At 39.6% G+C, this 21,603-nt stretch overlaps 1 protein-coding gene across 1 annotated transcript in view; it reads right to left on the bottom strand.

Moving 5' to 3' along the window:
- Positions 1-21,589, bottom strand: part of LOC139144925 (golgin subfamily A member 3-like) — a 36,501-nt gene extending 14,912 nt beyond the window's left edge. Inside the window, exons 1-7 of the mRNA XM_070715756.1 lie at positions 20,453-21,589; positions 19,129-20,311; positions 18,196-18,410; positions 17,579-17,722; positions 16,957-17,091; positions 14,489-14,605; positions 747-871 (exon numbers count right to left, since the gene is read on the bottom strand). Coding sequence (XP_070571857.1) covers positions 791-871; positions 14,489-14,605; positions 16,957-17,091; positions 17,579-17,722; positions 18,196-18,410; positions 19,129-20,311; positions 20,453-21,589 — 3,012 coding nt within the window. The 3' untranslated portion in view covers positions 747-790. The remainder of the gene's footprint in view (positions 1-746; positions 872-14,488; positions 14,606-16,956; positions 17,092-17,578; positions 17,723-18,195; positions 18,411-19,128; positions 20,312-20,452) is intronic.
- Positions 21,590-21,603: the final 14 nt, after the last annotated feature.

The following is a 21,603-nucleotide window of genomic DNA, read 5'->3' as shown; positions in this document are numbered from 1 at the left end:
AAAGGTCAAACCATTTCCCCTACCTGTTAATGAGGGGCTTGCTTTCAAGATTCAGGTCAATGAAAGTGATTTATCCAATGGGAGTGTTTCATTGTGACAAATTTCACAGCATTGGTGTACAGGTATTGAAAAGTTTTGCTTTGCTTGCGTACAGCTGTGGACCACTTCACAAGTTATGGCGCTATAAAGACATTTTATTCAGAGGTCTGACAATGAAGACAGTTAAACACATATCATGTAGAATGTTTCATCTGGACTGAAGGCATTGATTACTGTTCATGATACCGAGCATCCCTAATTTCCTGTAACTCCCCTTAGGTCAAACCCCTCAAGTGAAATGTAGAGAATGGGATGAAAAGCTTGGGCGGTTGTGCACATGTGAATTACGGTACTATGCGCCTCGAAAGTAAAAGATTTAAGACTTTTGCTCAAACTTTCCAATGAAACTTTCACCATCCTCTCACCAAATCAAGAATAAAAGTCAGGGGTTACTGTGCAAAGCATTGTACAGGAGAAATAAATTACCCAACTGTTACCGATATTTGAAAATTCAAATGGCCGTCATTCCTGAGTTAACTCTATGGTGAAAAATAAATTTTTTGATTTCCAAAAATACGACGATGAAAATTTTTCTTACTGTAATGTGACCTTACAAGTGATAGATCAGAAAAGAATTTAAGATTTGAGTATGAATATCTGCCCTGAGGAGCATTACACAAAGAAGCAAGGATATTTGCTTGGCATACTTTATTCTGTTGTACTGTGGCCTTCAGGATGCCCTTCAGCTCTGTCATCTTGGCCTGGAACATGAACTTCTCTTTACGTGTGCTGGACAGCTCATGACGCAGTGATTCCAACTCGGTTTGGAGGTCTGAAAAGACAAAAAAAAAAATATTGAAAAAAAATTATTTTCATTTTGTCAATTGGGATTGAATACTGCACAGAAATGGTAGGCTGAAAATGTCCATTCTCTGATTCCACCTGGTTTCTTGTTTTGCATCTACAAATGTTTTGCTTATCAACTGATAAAAAAACGATAAGAATTGTGATAAAATTTAGAGAAAGATTACACACACAAGGCCAATAAAGAGTATGAAAATAAATATGTCAAAAATATGCCTCAAAGATTGCCAGGTGTGACGTGAGAACATGTATCTCTGTTGAAAACTTGGCCCTATCGAGCAATGTAAACATGATTTATTTGGTAAAGTCACTTCAGAGGGTTATTTGAAAGCTCATGAAAGCAGTATGTTTGCTATAAACACTATTTAAATTCAGATTTTCCCTCTAATCTTATAGCTCTTAACTTTTGTGAGTGGAAAACATTGATTCTAATCTTGTCACAGTAAGTAGCCAAGTTGTAAGATAAGTAAACAGTGTACCATATCGTACTCCCTGGATGTGAGGCTATGAATATATGATAAGACTTTCCTCACAGCACCTTTGAGGTGAAATCAATGACCTACGCAGGATGGGCGATGACGGTTACAAGGGCTTGTTACCGTGGTAATCAAAACAGACTGTACAGAAATGGCAATTAATTATCTGTATTGAGTGATGATTGCTTGCACAGCTGTCAGGATTACATTTGTGAGTCACATCAAGAGGGTGTGGTGGAGCTCAAAAAGGCCCGTCTCCAAATGATTTTTAGCAATGAATAGAGTTGAAAGAAAAAAACCTCATCACATCACTGCAACCAGGGTAAACACACCACTTTGGCCTGTGGGCTACAATCCAATGGTGAGAACAATATCATGAAATTTGATGAGCTAGTTTCACTATGACATCTGAAGAGTGTTTGCCCCCCCAAAAATGAATGGAAATTGAACATGAATAGCTACTACAAGATGAATTCCTTTTCTTCTCAATTCACACATGCGCATCATTTCACACAAGGAGCGTTAAATGTCAGCAGATAACTGAATCGGACTACAAGAGTAACTGGACAAACAGATTGAGCAAACACAAGATTCGATTTAGAATAGCTCTCTCCACACACCATTTTCTTGATCTTCCTATTCACACACATGCATGTCCCCGACTCAAGTAGCATTATATGTTTGCAAATAATGTATCTGCATCACATCAGAAGCGGAACAAAAAATTAAACAAACAAAAGGCTTGATTTTGACAAGTCCACAATTGGCATTTTCGTTTGCTTCCCTATTCCCTCTTGGTTGTTGACAAATACACACAAAGCCATAAGCTCAAATACCTGGGCAATCAATTAGTTCTGCTTTTACGGTTTGGCATGACATGGTTAGCTTTGAAAGAAATTTGTACGCATTTTGAATGTAACAATCCTCATGCCAGTAATCCAATTGTCAACGCTGTAGTCTGCTCTCGCAAGTACCAAAAAACCCCCTCAGATGTTAAAAGCTGCCATGTACTGGACAGCTTTAACAATAGCTTGCTATAGCATGATTTTTCACTACCTCACAATTTAAAATAAATTCAAATTACACATCTTCAGGTCTGACTTTCTGGCCACTTCCCTGAATTACCCCTATACTATATTGGGGGGGGGGGGGTTTCAGGTCTGGTTAAAGTTATTTCACTTGGAAATGTAATTTTGCTATGACGATCACAAGAACACGCTGATACAAGTTTGTTCCTATTTGCTGGCTGATGTTCCATGTTCTTACAGTACATCTGTGACTCAGACAGGCCTCATGGAGACAATATCAGGATTAGCATGCATTTGTTGAATCAGTTGAAGCATGAAGCAGGTTATGGAAATATAGGTTCATTACCCACGCACTTGAAGCAATGCATAGATATATTATAAGACAGCGCACACACACCTTAATGCTAAATGTATACTTCATGTCTGAATGTTACAGTCTAGACTGGAAGTCACTCCTTTCTTCAATGCTCTTGGAAGCTTACAAACACCTCAGTGAAAAATTTTAAATTTCTGAAATTTTATACTTCTGAATACAACAGCTCTTCTCTCTATTATCAATAGAATACAGGGTCACTGTGCGAAGTGTGGGATTAGAGATATGCAAATTGCCACAAATTTACAGATGGTTGAAATTAGAACTACCAGTAACTGCCTTCCTTGAAGTTAACTCTAAGATCAATTAAAAAATATGTATATTTCCAGTAACCAAACTACCCTAACAAACCCCACCAACCCTACATATTTTTTTCGCATTTCAAAAAAATTTCGAGTAAATTTTGCCATATTTTATGGGTCTCAGCAAACAAAGAGAAAAAATTCCTCAGACCAAAGCTAATTTTTTAAGGAAACACACAATTATTTTATTTGGCCTAATGGAAGAATTAAATTTCAGATTTTCAAAAGAAGGAAAACAAAGATTTTGAAAAGTTAGTTTTCTCAACAGGTTTGAAAATGAGTCAACAATTGACAAGTGAAGCATTAAAACATTTTGACAATAGTAATACTTGTTCACTTCGTCACATTCTGACAGGCATGAAGATGTTAATTCCCTTGCAATCACAGATTGAATCCTCATAGAAATCGGTATAAAATTTATTAGCAGTTCTTTGACAAAATTAAATTTTTCAAATTTTCAGTAAAATTTAACATTACAATCACGCAAGTGATAGTTACACCTCATGTTAACTCACTTACAGTTCTTCTACATTCAATTGTGTCCTTCCTGCTCAAATTTAAAAATACAGTTTATGATGTTACCGGATATATGTTAGTTGTGGGTTTGCTATTCAATGGTGGATACGTATGGATTGACTTAGCCTGTAATCCTTTTGAAGGTATATCGGATGGAAAATACACGATAGTGTTTGGCAACCCTGAACAGTGGCTCGAAAATCCGAAGTATTCACGGATTCTCCAAAACAAAACATACCAGGAAAATGTGATTGGAATAGTTGTTGACGAAGCACATAAGACGAAGTGTAATAAAGGGAAAGTGGCTTCACACATCAGCCATCTCGTCTTGTATGTGCTTTGGTGTGTTTAGTGTCTGAGTTGTGTTTTGGCTGTTAGTGTGGAAATTAACAAGCGAGTCGTTAATTTTAAAATAAGCCATGGCGAGACGTGGGCATAGTCAGATGTGTCCTTGACAGCGGTGACTCTTTTTTCATCCCCACGTTTCGAAACCAGAGCGGTCTCTTCCTCAGTCGCCTAAGATATGTGTATATCTTTTTTGTTTTATGTCATGTCGATATTGTTGATCTCCTGTTCTTCTAGCAGTGAAGCCAGAATGCTTATGTTTGGATCGTAATGTGTTCGTTCGTTCATTGACTTGTTTCTAATGCAATGGACTTTAGTGTGTCGCTGATGTTCGTATTTCTTTTGCATGCGATGATCAATTGTTTAGGGAATAAATTCCTTAACGTTTCGTCCTTTTCTATATGCTCCCAGTTTTCACACAGAGCTAGTTTGATAGCTTGTGTCTTTATGTATGGGCTATATCTTGTTGTGAACACAAGTGTGTTTTTCGTTCTGTTTTTTGTTCGCTGGTGTTGTAATTGCGTAATTCTGGTGGCGAACTTTGTTTGTGATGTAATTCTAGAGATTTCATCCTGTTTGTAGCCACGTTCAACTAATCTTGCATTGAATGAATTGACTTTAGCACTAAAGTCATTCTCATTGTTGCAAGTTCTGATGTACCTTAGTGTTTCGCCTTTGATCAGGCCTTTAAAGGTAGATTTTGGGTGGCATGATGTTCTATGTAGGAATTGAAACGTATCTGTGGTTTTCGTGTGCATTCTTATGTCCAGTATTTTCTCAATGTTATGTCGTTGACCTTTGTATAACCACTGGATCGAGCTTTCAAACGAAAATTACCGGGGTTTTCGTCAGACACGATGTCATCTTGCAGCCACTGCAACCACTCGTGTTTTTTATTCAAATTCATTTTCATGATTTTTAAACGTCTGTTTTTAATTAGTTAATCAAAGAGCCGATTGTCCAGATAACATCATAGTGGCATCTTGCGGATGTCGACAAATGCCGAATCTCGCTGATAACATCAGCAGTAAACGACGTCACTTCCAAATTCTGTCCTAGCCAGCTCGTTATTCTATCGTAGTTTTGCCTTTCTATCTCGAAACATTCAAAACATATATAGGTGAGTTTGTCTGCAACACGCAACACTGTAATTCTTAATGTTGAGCGCGATAGAAAAATCGTTCAGTCGATGTGGACATGTTCTGTTGACATGTGCGAAATTGCCGCGACGAAAACTAGCCACAGACTGTGCCGTAATTGGGCATTATGAATATTAATGAGCTCTGCCCAGCCAAGTCATAGGCCAATCATGAGAAGGTCATTTTCAGTGATTGACTTGGCAAGGGACGCTAGTGACGTCACGGTCTCAGCTGGCAACCATTGACATTCAAATGAGCAGTTTTTACGATGCAGCTCGAAAAACTGCTCACGAGGCTAGACGGTAGTGGGTACGGAGGTACGGAGGCAAGCGGACGGAAAAGGAATCTAGGCTAGATTGATTGACTGTGAACTGCTATGCCTAGGTAGACTATCCTGAAGATACTATGCAGGAGATATGAACACAGGGGTACGAAGGTGTTAAGGAAGTATATGCCTTGAAGGTGAAAGACTTAAACCTTTGTGTAACACTTTCACCACCATGGTTTGTACCAATCCAATTCTTTCCTATGGTAAAGTTAGACAGGTACAGAGGGAAATGGGGTGAAAGAGTTAAACTTTCCTAAATGAAACTTTCAACCATTCTCTCACTCAAAATAAACAATAAAAATCTGTACCTCTCAATCTTTCAACCCACAATTTTCCTCAAATGAAAAGGCACGTAAAAGAAAATACAACTCACCAAACTGAAGAGGTAAAAATGTCAGTGAGAATGTGTTACTCTCTGGTGCCAATGAGATCCAAGTGAACTCAGAGAAGGCACTAACAGCTATAACCCACAGTAAAAGTGATAAGAATTTAAGTCATTAACCCCTCTTGTGATTGTAGAGAAACCACAATGCTTCTACATACGAGTGTTTCAAATAATATGTCTTCTGGGCACATGCCATAATATGAAGGTCAAGAATGCTTTTCACATATCATATTTTCAGGATTGAAACTCCAAGGAAGTTTGGAAAGCTTTGCTGATTTTGCATGACTACAACCCCACACTACATGGGAAACAGGGTTGACAGGTGCTAAAATTTTCAAGGACTTTTTGAAGTCCAAAATAACATTGTCCAGATATCATTTTGATCATTTTGAAAATAGAGTATTTTTACACATCATTTTCTGCATCAATTTTATGATATCATGACTGATCATCAAGTCATTATGAAAATTGTGGGTAGATTATCAATTTTTCAAGTCTTTCCAGGACATCAAATTCATTGTCACGAACTTTCCACAAGGCTTGAAATTCAAAGCCTTTCTTTAATAGATCGTACGGACAGACGCTGCTGGAGAAGTGCAATACTTTGAAAAGATGCCTAGCCTTGCAGACGCCTACTGCTTTATCCTCTTATATCACGCTTGGCTGCATAGCACAGACACCATGCATTGGAACTCAAAGGTGAAGCCACTTTGTTCTCAGTTTGTTCTCGGAAGCGGTGACCAGTACATATACCAAGGGATACATGACAGCCATTACCAAAAATACCCACCAACTGTGATTCATTATGAACTACAACTTTGCATGCATGGAGGCATATGTCTGCTTCCTAATAAAATGCCTGACTTAAGGATGTACGATCGGAAAAAGTAATGTCAATTTTTTCAAATGGGGATTTTTGAATACCTACATATGTGAATAGTCCAAAACTGGGAAAAAAAGATGGGGTCACCGCGCTTGTTTTTTTACAAAATGACATTAAAAATTCACGGTTTTTCACAAAATCACTAAAAATCAATAAAACAGGTCATCATTTTCATATTTATATCATGATTGCATTTTTCACGTTTACACTGTAAAAGAATAAAGAAATTATAAACCTAAGCTACTTTGAAGATTTTACTTACATTAAAATTGAGTTAAAAAGTCATCATATTTATTTTTTAACCAAAATTGCAACAAATATGCCCCAAATTTTAGGAATGGGAGAGGGTAATTTATCAATTATTGATAGTTTCTACTAATGTCAATTTTCTCAAACTTTGCCAAATAATAGCTCTTTTTGTGAATTTTTCAAAACCACATTTTGTTTAGTAGGTCACCGAGCTCGATTTTTCACAATTGTGCAAAATCCATGCTCTCCCGGGTTCGTCGCGCGAGGGCGCTCTTCAAATGCTGCTGACCTGCAGCGGCTACCTGCAGTGGCCTTGTACGTCCGTTCCAGGCATGGTCATGATTCAAGCCTACCTGTAAACTTCAATGAGAGGGAAATGACAGAACAAAGCAAAGACTTGTAGGTTCTTCTACTTTTTAGAGTCTATATATTAATACAGCATACAAAAAATGACGTCATATTTATTGCCGTGACGCTTATCGGTGGGGATTAGGTTGACTTCGCTGCAGGCTAAGTAAGTTGTCACACTACGTGGAGCCAGGAGCCGAGGCCGTTAACTTGGCGTTTCTCCAATACACGATGACAATCGTAAAGGCAAGCCCACAACTGACACAAGTGTCAGGCTAGTTCACTCAAATCGACAATGTGACGGCCATTCTTCCATTCTCAGGTAGGTCTAGCCTACTAGCGACACAATCATTGGAATTAGGCCTAAACCACGACCTGCTCTTGTATAGCGAATCAGACGTCACACTTCAGATTTACGGCTTACGCCATACAGGTTACGGACATTTTTTTCCTCTTTGCTGAATTCTCGTACCTTCCAGCGTGTTTTGAGGGCACGCTGAACATTTTCTTGGCGCGACTTTCCTTTACCTGCAGACGACATTTTGTACAACGCAAAAACGTTCGGAACGTCACTATGCGCGCGTGGTTACTATGGATACATTTCTGCGCGGAAATCGGCGCAGTACGCTTATATTTTTCCGATCGTACATCCTTAACAAACAGTTCACTGAACTGGAACACTGTATCAATCAAATTGGGATTCAGTAGAGCTTTCTAACTCCCCTGAAATAGAACATCAAACATTTTTTCTAGTATTACAAATCACAAACTTAGGGAGTCAATTTTCTTCATTCTGAAAGAGAGTGATTTTCCATGTCATGATCACTTGAGTTCAGTTTATGCTATTTTCAAACCTCAATTTTACACAAACGTACAATGCACACATATTGAGACCATAAACAAATTATGACATCTGGTATGTAAGCAGATAGAAAGCTGGAAATAACACTGTACCACGTAACTTTATAGCAAACTTACTGATATATTGTATGAGACTCTCAGAGGAATTTGTTTCCTATGAATGCTAAACCTTCTCACAACACAAGTCCATGTACTTTTTGAATACCTAAACAACTCAACATCAAGTACGGTAAATTGCAGACTTCAGCTTGCCACTGGCGATGACATTGACATTGTGAGTTGTATGCAATGGATTCATTTCTCACAGCAGAGGCTCCACTCATGTATATTATTTTGATGCTACATTGTAAACAAGTTTGTTTTGCATGTCACATTAACCTCTTGCTCATGGCTTAAGTAGGTTTAATGTACTCAAACTCATACATCAGTCTGATGTGGGCGATTTAAATTTAAATGTTATGGTAAACCTGTGGTATCCCTTGTACATTTCAAAAAAAAAAAAAAATTTGCAAGAACTTCACATATTAAACGTAAGAATGAGCAGCGCAGTTGAAAATTAGTTTTGAAACGCTACCCTATTAACGATGGCGTGGAAAACCCAGGAGCAGTGTTGGATGGGCTGTGTGTTTTAAAACATGTTTGAACTTCAGCAACAATTAGTTCATTTTCCAAAGTTGAACTCTTTTGAGAAAAACATGACAAGTCAAAGAGCAAATACTGCTTTTTGTGATCACTGCCAATAAATCTGGGGCGGCACATTACATGTACGAAGTATTTTGATGAAGGATGGTGAAGCAACCACAAGAATATCACAAAGTGGCTACATTGTTTTTCTTGGATATAGTCATTACCAGCAATACGCGTCCATCAATACAAAAAACCTGCAGGATTTGTTTTGATTCCCCTAGGGCAGAAAAGTCAGAGATCTGTCAAAAATAAGATTAGAGCTACTATTGTAATGGTCATACTCTATGAAAATTGGAGGACCTTGAAAGCTTTATGTATGTCCGTAACTTAAAGCCACAGAGGAATCACTAAATTACATGGAAATATATAAATGTACAATTTCCTGCACCTTTTTCTGGCATCCTTGGTTTACAAAACAGGTTTTATACGGTAAATAACTAGTTTATAGATATCAATTTCATTCTAAACACCAAATTTCATTATTATATACTTTTTTGGCACGGCTAGTATAAATATACATCCTCAAATAACCAAGTTCGTCGTATAATTATTCACAGAGATATCTTGTACAGTACTTCAAATTCAGGTCAGATTATGAACCCATCTGTATTCTCTTCAGTATGAATACATAATACACTAGTTAGTAGTTGGCAATTGGCAGCTTAAGTGACGTTAAAAAACTGGTACAGGTCTATGTTTTGAATCACATTTCAACGTTGGCAGTACCACAGGATTCCCCCATCCCTTTGTCACTACCCTTCTTTGAACAAACTGCATTTAAAAATTTCCTTTCTAAATCTTCAGAAGAGTAATACCTACATTGTATTTAATTCACTGACAGGTTTTGGCGTGGGTGGAGAAGTTCCTTTGCGGTTGGAAATGCCGAAGGGCAAACATGTTATTTCAAAATGAAACCACAATTTTTTGTCAAAGGAAGGATTTTTTCAATGACAATTTTAAGTTTTGTGGGCGCTATTCTTGCCTTGAAGGACTTGTTAATCAATCTAGATAAACATATTCAGGTTTTCTGTTCACAAAATCTGCATTTATCAAAAATAGAAAAAACACCATTTGACGATTGTACATGTTTACTTGCCTTCCAAAGGTTGTATGTGTATGCGTTTGAATGCACGAGCCACAGTTCAGATAAAACAATACACAATTTTAACAAGCCACAATTACCATCTTCTTTATTGTCAAATCTGTGTATAGTGGTCACACAAGGGACCGAGAAAACATGATCACAGTATTGAGGTGGCCTTTCCATAGAGGGTGGGTGAGGCATTACTTTCAGTGTAGGTAATTTGCCGAGTGGTATAGTAGGTAAAGATAATAGCAATAATAAAGCATTTAATTTCAGAAAGAATTTAATGCAGATATAAAATCATTCAGAAATTTTTTAAAGACTTCATACAAAGTTAGATATGCTGACCATTATACACAGGTTTTGTACCAAATTGGGAGCGATTACATGCGGTCACTATCCACACAAGAGAGGTGGTTGTTCTGTAGAGGGCCTTTAACATGCAAATTGTTTACAGGACTGCCACAAGATGACCACTAATGGGAGGTGACTGCTCTGTAAGGGGTGACCACTACGACAAGTTTGACTGTATTTACTGATTTGGAAAAATGTTTAAAGGAAATCCCATGAAATAGCATATGATAACTTTTGCAATGGTTTTACGATTTATTGCAGAGAAATCTTATCAAGCCTCTTTCCACCCAATCATGCATTCCATAATGTTGTTTGAGTGACAAGCTGTAGCTGGCATGAGTCCAGTGGATATGACGTTCTACAGTGCAGCAACTGTATACGGTATGCTGTTTCTATTATACATTGTGAGACAGCCTCATGAAATATTGAAAAATATTATTGAAAGTTGCAGTTAATTATCTATTTGAATCAGACTTGAATCATTGAAAAGAGAATTAGATTTACCGAAATTAACATTCATTGTTTGTCTCTCTCCAGCGATGTATATTTCCTTATTTTCCATTGTCATAAAATTATCAGATATGATTAGTAAAAGCAGTTAACCTCACCGCATCCGTTGTTTCACAAGAAAAGTTTGGGAAACACTGATTTTTTCTCCCACTCTACTTGTATATAATTATGTACATGTAGACTTTGAAGGGGTAAAATATAACTTCAAAGCTTCCAGAACAGCAATGATATTCCAAGCAATAAAGCCCACTGCAATCATAGACCCTCGAGAAAGTTTTTCTTGAGGGTCAATGCTGCAATCTACGAGGTATGTAAGACCCCAAAAATTGACAAAGTGAGCGTCAAAGTGCTCGATCGAGCACTTTGTGGAAAATGGCAAACTGAGCGTCAAACTGAGCGTCAAACTGAGCGATCGAGCACTTTGTGGAAAATGTCAAACTGAGCGTCAAAGTGAGCGTCAAAGTGAACATGATGGCGCCTCCAACGATAGGATGTGGTATAATTAATTTTGCCATCAGCTGTGAGATCGCGTCCCGCCAGGTCGATGTTTACATTCACTATGGCGTTACCCAATGAGTCGTCAATCCCGCAAAATGATTTGGTATGAGTTGACATTCCCTGTTACTGTTGCCCTGTTTCAGGTAGATAATCTTTCCGAACAGATTTCGCTTCAAGGCCATGACAATTATCATTTTTATACCTCTGCCTCGCTTACCGCCAGGATTACCGCTGCTCAGAGACTGAATATTCATGAAAAGTCATTTACCACAGACTGGAAGTGAATCATTCACACCTCTTCTACTCCTAACGATCGCGGAAATACCGCAGGCACAGCGCTAAATGGCATGAACGGCTACAGTTTGCAGTATTTTTTTGAGAGAGAGAGAGAGAGAGAGAGAGAGAGAGAGAGAGAGAGAGAGAGCGTGTACATCTACGTCTTGGTCAAATAAACTAGTACGTTGTCACTGTTGGGGAAGCTTATGTTCAGTTCTCTTCCATCTGTAAAATATTGCAAACTAAATACCGAACAAAAGGTGCATTTCACGAACACCCCCTAACATGCTTAGGTGTAATCGATGTCAAAAAAATAGTTGACAATTTATCAGATGTAAAGTTCAAGTTAATTACGACATCCAAATTTTGTTCAATTTGTGCGAGATCGGGAAGTAAAACTCTGGTCATACATCGGTAGAGCCATTCCATGATAGCAAATATCGACATCGCGTCTGGGGACAATTTGTCGTGTCTATTTTTATCTATATTTGATAGCAGCATGAATGTCCTTGTACTCAATAAAGAAGGCACTGAAATTACCAGTTAAAATTGGCTAACTGCTACGATGGGTTGCGACGTTTTAGCCACATCGTTCACCCACAACTACGTAACAGCCTATCACCAACCCGACATGCGAACAACCGGGTAGGCGAAGTTTATTCCTTAAATTTATGCCATTTTGATATTTATATGCCTACAGACTTGGAGCAATTCTACGATCAAGTTTATCATCACTTCATAAACACGTTCAATAAAGAAAGCATTCTGCTATAAAGTTCGTGTCAATAAATAAGCTGCTGGTATAATTGTTTTGAAGTCCGAAGCTCTGCATTCAAGATTACAGAGTGGTAGGTATTCTTTGAACTTTGAGCTAACAGAACGATGAATGTAAGCAAGGAATAAACTAGAAATATTTATGTGTTTATCACACGACACCTATGTTAATGTCTTGTGTTGATAGCATTGTAGTTTTTTACAGAGTGATAGAGATATTGCAAATCTAGTTGGCGCGATCACTATGAAATAATCAAGAAAAATATAAATTGACCGACATATCGACGTAGTTTACGGCTCTGCACGCATCGATATTACCATAGTCGCGACGGGGCCCGGGATATGTGCCGCTACGGACCACGCTTCTCTAGATAAAAATCACTCTGCATTTTGATGATTTTGAATGAATGTGTCTGTGGACTATTGTAGCTGCACAGTAAAATTTCTCAGATCATTTCTGCGCTGATCGCCATAAAATGCCGACGTTTTGTCAAGCGACGCCGCTCACCGGCACCATTTTTGTATATCCATGACGGCGATTTTTCCCAACAAAATTTTTGAGGGACATTTTACCAATTTTCATGAATCTTCCTGTCATTTTTTATAATTATACACTGTTTAAGTGTATGAAGAGAGTGTACGCGTTAGCATATGGCCGGCAGTTGTATCGGGCCAAGTGTCCTTGTAGCGTTTCTTATGACATCTACGTTACGCTTGAAACATTAACAACAACACAACAGTTATGTTCGTTGAATTTTATTGGTCAACAACAACAAAAACACGACTAATAAACATAAACAACAATACAAACAACAACAACAACAACAACAACAACAACCAGACTTCTGGGTTCCCTATGCTCAGAGGGTTGAGCCCACTGCAGCACTGAAAATTCCATGAACTTGATTTGTTTGAAGTCCTGTCAGGGTGGCTAAACTTGACTGACATACAGTTCGCGTACGTTCAATAATGATTCTACATAAATCAGACTTGTTATCCCAAGACTCTTGATGTTGAAAGGTCAATTTAGACGTTGCCTGAATAAACACATTGTCTGGAAATCGTTTGCTGAACGTGACACTCTATGCGATGATCGTTTTTTGGACGTGGGATTCTGTGCATGTGATGACCGAGATTTTCTATCCATTTGACATCACGATTGCCGAACAATGTCTTATCATGACAAATGTTTCAGAATTAAAGCAATGTGAAAGAACATCTTTCACCCGAAAAAGTGAAAGTTACAGTAATTTTTTCGGCTTCAGGCGTAAGCTTATGATCGGCTCAAAACTTTTCAGTCTCGGTCAACCCATAGAGAATGACGTATATTTGACCTCGCTCTGCCTGCCATTTGTCTACTCACATACATGCACACTACAGATAGTGATTGACATATATTGCTCCATCGAGGTCCGTCGACTGCAGGACCTTGACTCCTATCTCTTATTCTTTTTGACTACGAAGAGTAAACTGTAATTAACTGTAATTATGACACCAATATTGCGCGCATCATTGTAAACACGTTTTTATTAGCCAACTGGCAAATCGTGTACTATCCAGTACGCGCTAACTGAGCACCCATGCAAGCTATATTTCGCATATTCGCTACATTTTAGCACTCAGTTCTTCTTTTTTTCGCCCAGTTTGACGCTTACTTTGTATCAAACGCTGTTTGACACTCACTTTGTCAGTTTCCAACGCTCAGTTTGACGCTCAGTTCGACGCTCACTTTGCCATTTCCAACGCTCAGTTCGACGCTCACTTTGTCATTGTCCACGCTCAGTTTGACGCTCACTTTGTCTTTTGCCACGCTCAGTTCGACGCTCACTTTGTCGAATTTGGGACCCTTACATACCTGAATCTACACAATAATACTATCCCCATTCAAACATACTGAAGCCAGTTTCCTAGCTGTTTCTATTGTAAATTTAACAGTAAACCTGACATCCCTTGGGGCTGAACCCCTGAACTCCTTGACTAGTGTCATGAAACTCACCTGCAGGGCACTGCTTCTCGAGGGTCTATGCTGCAATCTACACAACAATACTCTCCCCCATTCAAATATAATGAAGCCAGTTTCCTAGCTGTTCCTATTGTAAATTTAACAGTAAACGTGACATCCCTTGGGGCTGGACCCCGGAACTCTTTGACTAGTGTCATGAAACTCACCTGCAGGGCACTGCGAATGCCATCCACTTCAATTTGCTGTCTCTTTTCAGCCAATGACAGCTGTTCACGCAGTGCCTCCACCTCGTGTTGAAATTGCTCATTCTCCCATGACAGTGTCTAAAGAATACAAAATACAAATGCAAAATGAAAATGTGAGTCACTAGTTTACCGTAAATCCTCTGATAGAAAGAGGTATCACTCCACTTGCAAATTACAAAATCATTGATGACAAGCTGTGATCAACTCTACATCTTTAGGTTACTGACTGTGTAACTTTCTATCTAGCTGAAATGTCTTTTTATGGTACATTCTTATTAGAGGTACTATGGGCCTCAAACATGCAAAACTTTTGCTAAAACTTTTCCTAAGTGAAACCTTTAACTGTTCTCTCACCAAATCAAGTACAAAAATCAAGGATCACAGCACAAAGTTTGGTACTAGAGAAACAAAGTACCTGACATTTACCGTTATTTGAAACCTAAAATGGCTGCCATCCCTGTGTTAACTCTACAAGGAATAACAGCATTTCGATTTTGAAAAAGAGTATGACGGTGAAAATTGTTCTTGCTTTATGAGCTTTAAAAATGAGCCCCCCACCAGTGGTAGATCAGAAAATAATTGTAAAAGTTTGAGTCTGAATGTCTCTGAGAGCATTTTAGCTTCACAGACACGGTAACATCTAGTTTGTCTATCTTCGCTTTGACAGATGAATAGGTTGGCTTTATTTACATCAAACAACTATTGCAGTGACGAACTCACAAATGCCCCCTGTTCTGAACTACACTTAATTTGCAGCAGTTCTGAATTTATTAAAAAATTGTGGTGATTTTTTTGGAGTTGGCTTTATATCAGTCTGGTGATACGCCAAATAGGATTTTATAATTTTCTTTTTAGACATGTGTTGAAATCATCAGTTTGTAGCACCAAAGACAGTCAGTCTTCCAAGCCACTGTTTACTGTGGCACTTTACTAGGACGGCACAGTAAATTCATATGGACCCAAACAACAGTGGCAAATAACAAGCAGATGTCCAGGCAGTTAAATTTGACGAGTTGCTTGCCTGAGAAAAACGATAACTGCCCTGTTAAGAATGTTATGCATACACTCCCCTAGTACATTAACCTCTGACTCAGCAAATCAAAGCTTACAATTGCTGTGGCTTGCCCGTTAGGCAGGTTAACTGTAAACATTTCCACCTGCCTGGCTACAAATGTACTTGCCCTGGACAGGTGTTCATTTCTTACTCTGCCTACAACCATTTTGAGAACTGAAAGTGTTTGAGAAAACATGCAGGAATCATCTTGAAATAGTGCTTGATAGAACTGTTTTCTCTCGCTTTCTTTTGTCAGACTACTGAAAAGCAAGGTGCAGTAATATCTGGACACCAGTGGACAGTCATTTGACCATACCAAATAAACAGGTTCTGTTGAACCATAGACAGCAGAGGGGGAACCCCCTCTACTGTCTGTGGTTGAACTGAAAGGGCAAAGTCACCCAAATTATTTGCTTTTGACGTCCCTATTCAGGGTACATTCACCATAAGGGCACAATTTTAATCTTCTAGAGTGGCTACTTCCTGACAATGATGCTTCAAGGTCACTGCCTTGTTTATCACCTGGTCTGTGCGAGCACAGCATTTTTTATATAGCTCTGTTTTTAGAATGCTGCCACTTTGAGAATTACAAACACACTGTCACCTAACATATTACATGATACAGTTTTTATGCATTTATTTGCTGTATGATATTCAGTGATACTCCGATAAACTGATGCTGGAGTGGCAAGTCATTGCTTTGAAAACATGCGTGGGTTGGCTGACATTTGCTGAACTTTTCATAGACAAAAATACACATCAACATTCATGAATGTCAACAAGCAGGAGCAAATACTCTGATCACGACAGAAATGGTCACAAAAGGTACACAATACAGAACAGACTGACAACGTCAATTGCTTATTCCTCTCATGGCTAGCTGTGTAATTGACTGGAAGAAAATCCCTTATGCTGGTACTATGAATGAATTTTCAGTGGATCTTAATGCTTAGCGAGTAAAAGCAAAGTCCTCCAGAAGCACATTTCAATGAAATTAAAATTCATATCACCTTCTATAGAGCTATTTGGGAGCATAACGATATATGAAGTTTCGATCACGGCAAGAAAAAATTGGCAAATTTTCATATGACAGAATGAATTTTTCATGTTTATTTTCCTACTGTCAGTTCATTTATCATTGCTGGTTCTATTCATGTGCAGCAATACAGCGAAAATTCCTCACCAGACAATCTGACCTATCCTGAGAGGTCACCAGATCAGACACCCCAGCTACATACAGCGAGTAAGATCACAGGTAATATAGTGCCCTCAAAGTCATAGTCTTTGAAAAGCACTGATCACACAACTTCAACAGAAGCTTTATAAGCCAAGGGGATAATTACAAACAGTATCATTGATGGTGGATATAGATTACCTGCATCTGGTTGTGCAGTACAGGGTCCTGTGCTTCCTTCTCTTCCAGTTGTCTCTTCATTCTGTCAACCTGTAAGCGGCTTCCCTTGAGATGCAGTTGGAGTTGTTCCTTCTCAGCTCTCTGCTGTCTCTCACCCTGCACATTGGCAAAAAAGTAAGGGATAATGGCTGAGACATCACCGGCAATGGTGCAAATATCCTGAAACAAAGGCCTTCTTCTGTTGAATTGTATGGGAAACTGGATGGAAACATGGTTACCCTTGTGGCGGTTCTCTAAAATGATGTTCAAAGCCTGACCTACAAAACTTACTTCCATGTGTGTATACAAATTTAGCACACTACATCAGATGTTAACTCAAACTGTGCCAAATGCTTGCCAAAAGACAGAGACTAATTGTTGACGAAAAGTCCATTTGGAAATTTTCCCAAGTGTTGACCAAACTTGCTGTGTTGTGGTTTGAAAAATTTATCCAATGAACCGGTCATTGTCTTGTACAAGTCTTGATAACAATCCTCCAGTGAAACTGACAATAGGATAGTCGCTGGATGATTCAATTGGTGAATGTGTCACGTTGGATTCTGAATGAAAAAAAAGGCAGAAAACCTATGCTCAAAATTCTAACCTCTCTTGCTTTCACAATGTTGTCCTTGGTGTTTTGCAGTTCTTTGGTCTTGGAGTCAAGCTCTAGCTGTAACTGTTCCAAGTCTGCGGTCATTGCCTGCGCCTGCCTCTGATATTTGTTCTTCTCATCAATTTCTACATTCATCTGTGGAGAATAAGTCATACATTGGTTTTCATTTCAATAAAAATAAAGGAACTTAGTGTTCCCGAAATGGATGTTGCTCACAGTATAATATACATGTTGGTGGGAAACGTTCTGAGCAGGAAAACATGGAAAGTCTTTAGGAATTAAGATATGGAAAGTTCACAGGGTTACATCACTATAATTAAAGTCAACTGGGTAGAAAAATGCAGTGCTGAACACTGTTACAAATTGCATCACTCATAGAGTAAGAACAGAGCAAGTTTTTCACTGCCAAACCACACTCACAAGATTTCATCAGAACTTCATGCATGGCTGTACAGTTAAGTCAAACAGGCACATTTAGTCTTAACTTCACAACTTTAAGGCTTACGACTGACTCTAGGTCTTCATGTACAACTAACTTTTCATACCTTTTTTTCAATTTTTTTATACTCTAACTCCCTTCCTCATCCAGCTTAAGAAAGCTTTCTTACCTTTCTTTTGTACTCCAAAGCACCAGATCTCTCTTTCTCCAACTCCTCCTTTAATTCATCCAGTCTCTCGTACATTTTTCTCTCCTCTTCCTCTTTTTCCTGTTTTAGAGTTTCCAGCTGGCAGGCCACTTCAGTGAGTGAGGACTCCCTCCTAGCCAGTGCCGTTTCCAGCACTGACGTGTGGTGCTTCAGAGCATCATGGCTTTGCTTGACACCTATAAGCCCACAAACATCAGAGACGATACTGCAGTTACTGCACTGTTGTAACCACCATGGCCATCAGTGATTGTGAGAAATACTTATTGGACGATGCACAATGACAGGTGAACAGGTCATTTGCCACAATTCTTGACGAGAAATGTCCCAATTACTCATATCGATAATCCCATTACACAAGAGCAAGTGATCATACATTACTTACTTGATGTACTTAATGATGCATTGGTACAGGAAAGAAAATACATTTACCAATGTACACAAACAAACTATGTAGACAAAGAGTATTACATAATTTGTTGGACTTGTCTATCTTTCACTTGCACTCATACAAACTTTGATATACATTTATTGTAAAGTTAAGATCAGTTCTGACATTTAGTTTGCAGTCAGCAGCTAGCGCATGTAATTTTAACAATGTCTCCAGAATAACAAATATCTATTCACATGAGTTTGTTATGGATTAACCCTTTGAGTGATTTAATGTTTTCCCACCAAAACTTTAGGGCAACATTTCACCAATTTTTGTTAATTTACTGTAATTTTTACGGTAATTTTGGACCAAGAGGACATCACATTTCATTGACTAAAGTTTTTGATCAAAATTTTGTCAAAACTCTGAAAAAAATAGACTTGAGTATATTTTATAAAGGTGACAATAGTTGACTTGGTGCTCAAAGGGTTAAAGATGATACAGAAAATACACAAGAGTCTTACCAGCCAACCTTCCACGTTCTCTTTCTAATTCCAATGCCATTTTCCTGTTGAAATCCTCGGCTCGTTTCTGGTGTTCGCTCTGTTCTCTTGCAGTCTGCAGATCTCTCTCCAGCCTGGCAATCTTACTGCTGTATTCATTGGTGTCATCCACCATCCTGACTTGCAGCTCATGCAGCTCTGTTTCCAGAGTCTGCTTCCTGATATACACGGTTTCCAGTTCCACCTTCAGGGACTGGACCTCGGCTTCCAGCATTTCCTGCTTGTCGGCCTTTGCACTCTGCACCTGGCTGTGCACACTCTGCAGCTCCAGCTCTGCTCTCTGCTTGTTCTCCATGGCCTCTTTCAGTTTCTTGGTCAGCGTGCTGACAGTGGAGTCGTATGACTTCTGCTTCTCTCTGAGCTCCTTCTGTGCATTGTTGAGATCTGCGTTGAGACGGAGCAGCCGTGCTTTCTGGTCGGCGATCTCTCTGTGTGAGCTGCTCTGCTGCTCTGCCAGTGTCTGCTTCAGGTAGTTGTTCTCCTCAATCAGAATGGCGTATGTCTCCCTCTCTGCACTCATCATTTCAATCTGTCCCTCAAGGTGTGCCTTTCCTTCCAACGCTGCCTGCAGCTCTGACTTCAGGTCGGAAATTCCATCCTGTGTTCTCAGCAGCTCCTTTTCCAGGCTTTCCTTCTCCAGCTGCGCTGCCTGGTAGTTGTTTTCCAGATGCTGGATCCTCTTCCCCATGGCTGTCACTTCCGCTTCAAGCGAACCCTTGCTATTCTTCAGCTCTTCAACCAGCTTGCTCTTTCCCTGTACATCCACACTGTAACTGTGAGCTGTCTTCTTCTGTTCAGCTAACTGCTGCTTGGCCTCCTCAAATCTGACTATGGTCTCTTGCTTCTCTCTCTCCACTTCCTCCAACCGTGTCACCTTCACTTGTAGTTCTTGTTTCATCTGTTTGAAACTCTTCTCCACTTTCACCATATCTGTCTGTAGATTCTGACAGGCTAAATCAAACGATCTCTTCTCTTCGTTTGCGGTGGCCAGGGCTGTCTCCAGTGCTATCTTCTCCTCCTTCAGTTGCTGTACCAGCTCATCCTGACTGGAGGTCTCCGTTCGCATTTCCCTCAACTTGACCTCGAGATCCACACATTTGGTTTCCAGTGACTCTATCTGGTGGTCCCTAGAAGTGATTGATTCCTGAAAGACAAAAAAAGTTGAATCATGGTCTCAACACTAAAGCTGTGGAATCGACTGTTGACATATTGAGGAATTAACATTCTACGGAAAGTTTTTGATAGGATTGTTTTGCAACATAAAATCAAAACAGTTGTTCCTTACCTGTGCTAGTGTCAATCGCTTGACAAGTTCTTTCTTTTCTTCTTCCAACACAGCTAGCGCTGCTTCTTTCACATACAATGCTCTGTTTGTTTTCTCCAGTTGCTGTTCCAATTGGACTGATGTCGTAATCAGGTTTGTTAGTTGGTTTTTGTCTTCCTCCACTTTCATCATCTTCAAACTGACAGCTTCTTCTGCTGCCTGTCTCTCTCGTTGCATTTGCTCAAAGGCCGCTTCTCGGTTCAACATATCCGTCTCAATGGCCTCTAGGTGCCTGGCCAACATTTCCTTTTCCTGCAGCGCCCTCTGTTGTGTCTCAGTGAGTTGCTGCCTGATTCGCGCATTCTCGGTTTTCAGGTTCTCGATCTTTGTTCCCTGTGTTACTGCATTGGTGCGTGCCTTGGCCAGGTCCTGTTGTAGCTTTCCCTTGGCTTCCTGGGCCTGCTGCAGCTGATCTTGGAACCACTCCTTGGTGTTCACCAGCGCCTGCATGTCAGTTTCCAGTGAGGCAATTTCACCAGCCGACTGCGACGACTCTTGTTGAGCTGCCGCAAGCTCATGCTGTAGTGTGGCAATCTTTTCTTTCAGCATGGAAACGGACGTCTCTTTGGTTGTGATATTGATCCGTAGCTGTTCTAATTTCTGGAAAAGCTTCTCATTGGCCTCCTGTGCTGACTTGATCTCTGCCGTCAGTTTTCTGATGCTGCTGTCCTTATTTTCCAGGTTGCTCTGAAGTTCCAATACCTTCTGCTGAAGCTGAGCTCTGTTCTGTTTCAGAGTTTCTAAGTCTACAGCAAGGGCTGATCTCTCATGGGCTGCATTTTCGGCTGACGAGCTTTGATTTCGAAGCTGTACTTTGAGAGCTGCGACTTGACTCTGGAGCTCGGCTCTCTCCTTGATGGCTCCTTCTGCCTCGGATGTCAGAGTTTCTAGTTGTCCCTCCAGCATGGCCTTCTCTCGCATCAGGGTGTATGTGTCTTGACTGTGATTTTCAAATCCACTTCCACTGTGAAATGGATGGACACTCTTGCCAGGTTTAGTGTTCTGTACACTCGGAAAAAGTCGCTGTCCAGGGACGACGTGTCCAGGTCCATGACTGTGTCTGAAGCCAGATCGCTGCTGTGACCTTGGAGTTGACATAGCACCATCACCTG

This window comes from Ptychodera flava, chromosome 12, assembly GCF_041260155.1.
Source record: "Ptychodera flava strain L36383 chromosome 12, AS_Pfla_20210202, whole genome shotgun sequence".
Lineage (NCBI taxonomy): Eukaryota > Metazoa > Hemichordata > Enteropneusta > Ptychoderidae > Ptychodera > Ptychodera flava.
The sequence above is the reverse complement of the archived record's forward strand: the minus strand, read 5'-3'. Positions and strand labels throughout refer to the sequence as shown.